The 9,334-nt window shown below is 36.9% G+C and overlaps 1 protein-coding gene across 1 annotated transcript in view; it reads left to right on the top strand.

Moving 5' to 3' along the window:
* The window catches only part of cabcoco1 (ciliary associated calcium binding coiled-coil 1), a gene marked incomplete at its 3' end in the record, with an annotated part of 9,463 nt that extends 5,053 nt beyond the window's left edge, over window positions 1-4,410 (top strand). Inside the window, 1 exon segment of the mRNA XM_035668573.1 lies at window positions 4,241-4,410. Within this exon segment, the coding sequence (XP_035524466.1) occupies window positions 4,241-4,410 (170 nt within the window).
* Between the last annotated feature and the right edge of the window lie 4,924 nt (window positions 4,411-9,334).

Here is a 9,334-nt window from a genome sequence, read left to right as displayed (position 1 = left end):
AGTACTGACATGAACTAGGAAAAGAGATCACATCTCTCCCTGTCTAGCTTCTCTGCACTGGCCTCCTGTAACATTAAGAAGAATTTAAAATCCTGCTCCTCACCTATAAAGCTCTTCATGGTCAGGCCCCTTCATTATCTTAAAGAGCTCATAGTACCCCTGATTACCCCACTAGAACACTACGTCTCCTGAATGCAGGGGTACTTGTGGTCCTATAGTCTCTAAAAGTAAGACAGGAGCCAGAGCCTTCAGTTACCAAGCCTCCTCTCTCCTGTGGAAAAAAAAAACCCCAGGCCCAATTCCAGTTGTGGTTCGGTGAAGGCAGACACCCTCCTCTCACAATTTAACAGTAAAGTCTTAAGACGTTCCTCTTTGATAAAGCTTATATTAGGGCTGGATCCAGGTGAGTCCTGAAACCATCCCTTAAGGCCTCTGCACACCAACCGGAGCCGGAGCCGCGGCAGAAAAGCAGTCGGACTGATCAGTCGGCCCCGTCTCCATCGATGTCGGTCTAGAAAAATGCCTCCGAACACACCAAACTGACGCAAACTGGAGCGTACGTTCTGTCGCGTGCGCAAGGCGTAATACGTCCCCATAAACAGCAGGGCGGCGCTAATCTGTGTTGTCGCCAAAAAAATTAAATGAATGAACCCGGAAATGACAGATCCTCTAGAACCTATAAACACAGAGCACGCTGTCGTCCCAGTCATTGTTTTCATCAAGAGAGTGTTGATAGTAGTCAAGAATGGATCGTTATTGTCGTTACTCGCTTGAACGGAAAATACGATTGGCCTAATAATAACAAGATACTGGCGTTGTTTACCATCGTCACTTTCCGGTTTTCCTCGGCCTCACGTGATTCGCTAGTCAAGGGCTAGCACTCCACCAATCAGATTGGGTCATTGAGGCCGAACCGGCCAACTGGCCGGTTCTACATGTCGAATGGCCAAAATGAACGCCGACACCGACTGACGACGGAACCGGGACACACCGAACCGATTCGAGTCACCGACCTCGCCCGACTGTCCAACAACTTTCTGACGCGATAATCGGTTGGTGTGCCAGAGTGCCTTTAGTTATTGCTATATGTCACTGAAGCTCCTCTCTTTCCTCTCTCGTCTCTTTCGCACTCATTCATGTCCCATTAATGGCCATGTTTAGGCGGCTGCCATTATATGAACAAAAAACCACCTAACCCTAAAAAACTCTAACAAAGGTTTCTCAGCTGTTTTTTGTAGTTAGGTGTCCCTGTAATAACATACTAAAAGTTTACCAAAAGGTTTGACCACTAGAAAGGGTAATTTCATTTATTACATTATTATATCTTCATTATTTGACCTAGCCAAAGTAATCTTGGTGTCTAACCCATGTTTTATGGGTCTATGAATTAAGATAGATAAGAATTGCCTTTATTTGTCCCACAATGGGGAAATTCCGATGTTGCAGCAGCAAATTTGGATACGAGAAAAAGAAAACAGGTAATACAATCAGTAAGAGTTAGGAAAAAATAATTTCTAATTATAAATTTTAAATTTATTATAATTTTTTTTGCTAAAATACCAGACTTGACATTCAATTAGAAAGTTATTGCCCCCACAAGTAATTAAATTGGAGTTGTATAACTTTTGATCATAAACAACTCTGAGTTATGCACGAACAGAGGCATTGTGTGAACCCTCTAAAATGTCACTCATTTTAACTTGAATTAAGGTAAACATATGTAATGCATCCTCTAATAGATGTTTGTTGAGTATAAAGTGCATGTATACTTAAACAAAACTAGATTCACAATTTTAACGGCAATTCAGAAAGAATGGTGGAAGAGAATACTGACATTTGATATTGCTTCCTCATTGAAATGTTGTTGGCAGCACAGTGTATACCATTTTGCACCAAACAAAACCCCCTTGCAATTGACTTCACTCCATCAAACTTGCCCAAGACAACTACATTGATCCTACTTTAAGTATTGGCATAAAATGAGAACGTATCATTGGACAAAAGGGGAAATAATGTTTGAAATTAAAGTTCAGTCCCTGAATAAGGAAAAATTTACTTTGGTATTCACAAAAATGTATGGTACATTCAACACAGGAGAAAGCAATCCACCGCTGACTGACAAAACGCAACTGAAGACCAGAATTGAAACCCCCTTGCAATCAAAGTGCTAGTAACCGTCTTCCTGGGTGCCTCTCTAACTGTATGTAAAATACTTGAGGCAGAAGAAGAGACACTTATGATAAAAATACTCATATAAATATTCAATGCTTTAATTACGTTTTGTTATCATGTTGTTATGTTATTTGCTTGCTTTGATACTTAGGTGTAGGTATCTATATATATTATATATAGTGGCTCAGTCAATTCTCTTTGCTTTCTGTGAGTCTGGTGTCTCACCAATTCCTGGGTACCTTCAGTGAGAGTTTCTGGTCCTCTCACTAGAGTCAGACAGCAAAAGTTGTATGTCAAGATAGCAACCAGTCTCATATAAAAACGTACACTGCTACGTCGGTCCCAAAGTGCAAAAACGTAAGGGTTAGCAATAATGGCTCTTAAATTGTATCACTGTTACAATTTTTTTCTGCTTTCTTTCATATTGTTTGCCAGAAGACATCGTTGGAGTGCATTGAGATGAAAAAATGAAACCACAACACTGTTCCATACGGTTCTGATCCATGGTCGAAAACTGGACAGTTTTCCCTCGTGCTGCAGCGTTTTGAATTAATTGGAGCGTTTTAATGGACTTATTAGGGCAACCTGATAACAAAGAGTTGCAGTAATCCAGCCTTGAAGTAACAAATGCATGGATTAGTTTTTCTGCATCTGTCTGTGATAAGATGTGTCCGGTTTTTGCAATGTTACTCCACAAACCAATGGGTGATGTCATAATAGGTTCACACTTGGTGTGACCACATAAAATGTCTGCCATGCTCTGCGTTGTCCATAAGTGCTCAAAATATTAGAATAATATGATAATGTTATGTTAGCCATCACAATATATTGGTGGATAGTGTGGTGTTTATGGCAGCAGTTGTGGTAACTTTTTGGGTTAAAACAGCACCTCTAATTTGACTGTCGGTAAATGTAAATTCTCAGGTCTTTGTCAATTCAATACCATAAAATAAGAATACTGTATTGATCTTTAGCTATTAGAAGCTAAAATCCTGTGGCCAGCAAGGCAAACAATCATGTTTGAAAATGATTGGTTATATTTGTTATATGAATAAAATATAAAGAAATAGGAGTTGATGAGTGTCCTTTCAGTCAAACCAAACTCTATTTCAAAAGGGGCTGTTTTTTGGTACGGCCATATTTTTAACAGTAGAAACTTTATTTACACAATCACCAAGACTCTTTACTGATTCTTTTCATTCTACAGTTACAATCAGCACAAATGTCATTTACTCAGTAACATTAACTTACCTGTGATGTACATGCTGACTGTCCTGGTCCCAGAGTTTAACATTTTGTCCTCTCTGATGATGACCTGAAGCTCATCTGAGAAAACTGTAAGCTCGTTATCTGTTTTTTTTTTTTTTTTTGTTTGATGTGCAAAATGCAACACAGCAGCTTTTAGGTATTGTACCACTAGACACTTTTACAGTGCTTGTGTTCGTTCTGCAGACAAGAACATGATGTATGGCTGCTCTCATCTATTACACTATTACACATATTATTATCAGTTACAATGAGGAATATACATTTTAATAACATGGTAGCATAGGTATTCAGTTTTAACTTTTATAACACCAATGAACTAGAATTCAATATATTTTCTAAAATAACACTAATATGGTCTGAATACCGTATAATCATATACATAAAAATACATACTCGATATACTTGATCTTTCCATGTTTTATTAACTTCTGACATATTTAGTGAAAATGTTATTTCCTGACATGAAATTCTAAATAGTGTTTCAAGGCCTTCTCCATACTGCCAGGAATGAAAGTTTGAGGGATTAGTTCTGAAGTCTTTAATTAATTATCAACAATTTACCTAAAATTATTACATTTAAACATACTGAGAACTGCTGGATTCAGCTTTTAAAATATCTACTGTTTTTATTGTACAGTGTAAACTCTCCCCTGTTTGCTAAAACCCACAAATTAACCAAAAAGGAAAGAAACATACTGATGGTGGTCCAGATGTTTCATCAACGTTTTATTGACTTTCAGTGCATAATTACTGCTGGACGGGAACATCGTCATCCAGATCTGCCTTCTGTTGTCTGTAGGGAAATAAAGGAGATTCTGGGCTTCAGGAACCATCAGACTTCTATGAAGGAAGCTGCTCTGCTGGATTACTATGTCTGTGGTTTCTGGTGGGCAAAAGAGGCCAGTTTCACTCCCATGCAGACCTCCTTCACCATGGCTGTACTGCGCATGCTGCTGGATAACATACGAGGTGAGAGAGAGGATGGCAAGCAGACTGTAATTCCCTCCACCCCTTCTTGTCTTTCCAGAAGCTACAACAAATCACCCATTGTTTTGTCTCCTCGTGTCCTGAGCATTGTAATGCACTGTACTCTTGTTCAAGTCCTTTGCATGATTTCTACTTGTTCTTAAGTTTTAATAATTCTGTCTCATCTTTCACTCAAACATATGTTCAAGTGCTTATTATTGTAGTTTTTTGGTTAATTAAGCACCTGGTAGCCCTGGTTTTGAAATATTTAAATAAAGTTTTACTTATTAGATAGATAGATTATGTAGTCAGAAAAGGAGGGGAAAAAAGTGTGTTTCTGAGTTGCAATTACAACTCCTTCATGGTTGGGAGCAGTGTGCGAGCTATACCAGGGCTTTCACGGGAGCTTACTTTTTCTATTGTTGTGGGGGAATATTTTCTGATCTGAAGTTAATGATATTGGGCTGACATGCTTCAGTGGTGATAGCAAGAAGTATCCTTTTTAAAGTGAGTTAGTGATCATTCACCCATGTGTAGTAGTTAGTAAGTTTACACATAATACAAAAATAGAAATGCATGGCAAAAATAGCATATGGCAGTCCCTCCAGGGGGTCCCACCGGTTGCAACAATTAACGCAAATTCAACCGATCTCTGTCTCAGTGGAACAAGTTGCCTTCAATTTTTAATCGATTTTTCTTTCCTGCAAAGAACAGGATATTCAGGATTACTTTCCACCACAACTCATACTTATCTGAGTGTTTTTTGTCACTATATGCAGTAACATCGTATATCGTCTTACTCCTAGATGTAACTATCTGAAATAAACTCAAAATAATCAATAACTTTAACATATTAACATATTATAAACCATGATGCTGTCTTCTACCAACAGGCAGCCATTGGTTTCCATTCATTTCTGTACAATATGAAAATCAATAAGCACATGTTTGAAGCTTGCTCAATTTATGTGTGAAGTGTATCAGTGTACAAGTCTGCATTCATTTGGTCTAAGGCAATAGTTCTGCTATTACTGCCCCACTAGGAGTAGCCAAAGCTTCATGGGGTAGTAGTGAGGCCTTCTTGATTTCAAAGTGCGCAAGAAAACTTAAAAAATATACACAGAAGGCCTATATATTAGAATTTAGTTCACTTATGTGAAGAAAAGTATAGGTAAAGTAAAGTATAGGTAAAGTAAAGTAAAGGAACTTGTCTAATAAAAGAATGGCCAAGTGTCAGGGACAAGAAAACTGTTTGTCAGAAAAGAAGCCTATTAAATCTGTATGATTGTTAAAAAAAATACATAATACAGACAGAGAATCATGTAAAAAGTTCCCTAAATATGAAATAATCTGCTCAAAATTAATTCAAATCACTGGTCTTACACAAACATCTTGCAGTTAATATGTTAACTGTTTGGGTCCATTGTATAGTTTTAAATATAATATGAAATATCCATAAAATATGTCACTGAGTCAGGGGTTGTCAGGTTACTAAATGATAAGGGGTCCCTTAAGGAAATAGGTTAGGAATCACTGGTCTAAGTTACATTATTGTTGCATGTTAAGGCAGTTTCAGTACAGGATCATTTGAAAAAAGTCTGGCCTGCATTACCAGAGTCAGACATTTTTATACTAAGGGAAAGTTCAAGCTCAAGAGCATTATTTGTCCCTGAGGGGAGTTTGGTTCTGCAGCAGTAGCAATAAAAAACAATGATAACAGCACACACCGGTTGTAGACAAGATAAAAAGCCACACATTCATAACCAAAGATAATAAAAAACACATAAATACAGGAGTGAAAAGTCAAGGACAAAAGTTCCAGTATTAATGAATAAAGAAGTCAGAGTTGTACTGATGCTACATTTATGATATGGCTATGAAAGAGAATTTATATCTGTTAGTTTTGGCTAGTGGTTGCCTGAGGTGGCAACCAGAGGGGCAGGAACTTCAATTCTAAGTGCAGGGGGTGGTACCGACTGAGATGATAGATATGTGGAAATTAATGGATATATCCAGCCTACTAAAATTAAAATATAAAACTCTTTATAAATCCTCTCTAGGCTTATAGTATGTATGTATGTATGTATATGTTGTATGTATGTATGTAGTTTTGTATGTATTTGTCATGTCCGTTACTGCTTCTCAGTCCTGTATTGTCTGTATATCATTGTGTACCATCAATAATGTTGGTTAATCATTAGAAAGTAACCCCCTTATTTTGTTAATCTATATCTTTGAATAGCAGAAGACATAGTGTGGGATTGTTTAGCAGAAAGCAGGTTGGGACCCTGGCATCACTTAATTATGAACGATTTACTAACTTGATAAGGTGACCCCGATAATCACCTGGGTTCTCGTTCAGTGGACCAATGGGGAGATTAGTAATACGTTTATATGGGTTAATTTCAATTATTCGACGGTTTGGTATTTTTTGTATTTTTTGTTGTGTTAATAGAGAGTGCAATATTCAAAACCTGCCAGTTTTTTAAAAACTTGATGGGTCAGAAAGGCTGAGAGGAGGGGATGATTTAATATTCCCGTAGCTCTGATCTAAACAAGAACATCTCACTGATATCACTTTTATTAACACAACAAAAACAAAAATACACAATAATTGAAATTTTAAACCCAAGAAATTTACATTTCCCATTATCTGCCGATTTATCTGTTCAAATAATTAGTGTGTTGTCCCTACTTTCTGTAACAATCCACAATGCTCCTGCAATAATATAGATTAAAAAATGACAGTTGTTTACTCTATATTACAAAATTGATGATGGTACACATAATACATACATACTACATACATTACATACATACATACATACATACATACATCATACATACATACATACTACTAATACATAACTATAAGCCTAAGAGAGGATTTATAAAGAGGTTTTATATTTTAATTTTTAGTAGGCTGGATTATATCCATTAATTTCACATATCTATCATCTCAGTCGGTACCACCCCTGCAAATTAGAATTGAAGTTCCTGCCCCTCTGGTTGCCACCTCAGGCAACCATAGCCAAAACTAACAGATATAAATTCTCTTTCATAGCCATATCATAAATGTAGCATCAGTACACTCTGACTTCTTTATTCATTAATAAATGGAAACTTTTGTCCTTGACTTTTCACTCCTGTATTTATGTGTTTTTTATTATCTTTGGTTATGAATGTGTGGCTTTTTATCTTGTCTACAACCGGTGTGTGCTGTTATCATTGTTTTTTATTGCTACTGCTGCAGAACCAAATCCCCCTCAGGGACAATAATGTCTTGAGCTTGAACTTTCCTTAGTATAAAATGTCTGACTCTGGTAATGCAGGCCAGACTTTTTTCAAATGTCCTGTACTGACAACTGGCCTTAACACTGCAACAATAATGTAACTTAGCCAGGGTGATTCCAATATTTCTTAAGGGACCCCTTATCATTTAGGTAACCTGACCAACCCCTGACTCAGGTGACATATTTTATGATATTTCTATTATTTGTAAACTATACCAATGGACCCAAACAGTTAACATATTAACTGCAAGATGTTTGTGGTAAGACCAGTTGGATTTGAATTAATTTTTGAGCAGTTATTTCATATTTAGGGAAACTTTTCTTACATGATTCTCCTGTCTGTATTTATGTATTTTTTTAACAATATAACAGATTTAATAGGCTCTTTTCCTGACAAACAGTTTTCTTGTAAACCTGACACTTGGCATTCTTTTATTAGACAAGTTGCCTGTTACTTTACTTTACTATACTTTACTTTACCTATACCTTTTCCTTCACATAAGTGACTAAATTCTAATATATAGGCCTTCTGTGTATATTTTTTAAGTTTTCTTGCGCACTTTGAATCAAAGAAGGCCCTCACTACTACCCCCATGAAGCTTGGCCTAACTCCTAGTGGGGCAGTAATAGTCAGAACTATTGCCTTAAGACCAAAATGAATGCCAGACTTGTACACTGATACACTTCACACATAAATTGAGCAAGCTTCAAACATTGTGTTATTGATTTTTCATATTGGTTACAGAAATGAATGGAAACGCAATGGCTGCCTGTTGGTAGAGAAGCATCAATGGTTTTTTAATATGTTAATATGGTTGTTATTGATTATCTTTGAGTTTATTTCAGAATAGTTATCATCTAGGAGTAAGACGATATACGATGTTACTGCATATAGTGACAAAAAACACTCAGATAAGTATGAGTTGTGTGGAAGTAATCCTGAATATCCTGTTCTTTGCAGGAAAGAAAAATCGATTAAAATTGAAGGCAACTTTGTTCCACTGAGACAGAGATCGGTTTGAATTTGCGTTAATTGTTGCAACCGGTGGGACCCCCTGGAGGGACTGCCATATGCTATTTTTGCCCATGCATTTCTTTTTTGTTATTATGTGTAACTTACTGAATACTACACATGGGTGAATGATCACGTAACTCACTTTAAAAAGGATACTTCTTGCTATCACCACTGAAGCATGTCAGCCGCAATATCATTAACTTTCAGTCAGAAAATATTCCCCCAAACAATAAAAAAGTAAGCTCCCGTGAAAGCCCTGGTATAGCTCGCACACTGCTCCAACCATTTGAAGGAGTTGTAATTGCAACTCAGAAACACACTTTTTTCCCCTCCTTTTCTTGACCTACATAATCTTTCTATCTATAGTAAACTTTATTTAAATATTTCAAACCAGGGCTACCAGGTGCTTAATTAACCAAAACTAAATAATAACCTGAACATATGTTTGGAGTGAAAGATGAGACAGAATTATTAACTTAAGAAGTAGAATCATGCAAAGGACTTGAACGAGTAACGTTGCATTACAATGCCAGGACACGAGAGACAAAACAATGGGTGATTTGATTGTAGGGCTTTCTGGAAAGACCCAAGAAGGGGTGGAAGGGATTACGGAGTCAGG

This window comes from Morone saxatilis, unplaced genomic scaffold (genome assembly GCF_004916995.1).
Source record: "Morone saxatilis isolate NCDOM2014 unplaced genomic scaffold, NCSU_SB_2.0 Contig1, whole genome shotgun sequence".
Taxonomy (NCBI): domain Eukaryota; kingdom Metazoa; phylum Chordata; class Actinopteri; family Moronidae; genus Morone; species Morone saxatilis.
Note: the sequence above shows the minus strand (reverse complement) of the source record. Positions and strands in the feature narration are given on the sequence as shown.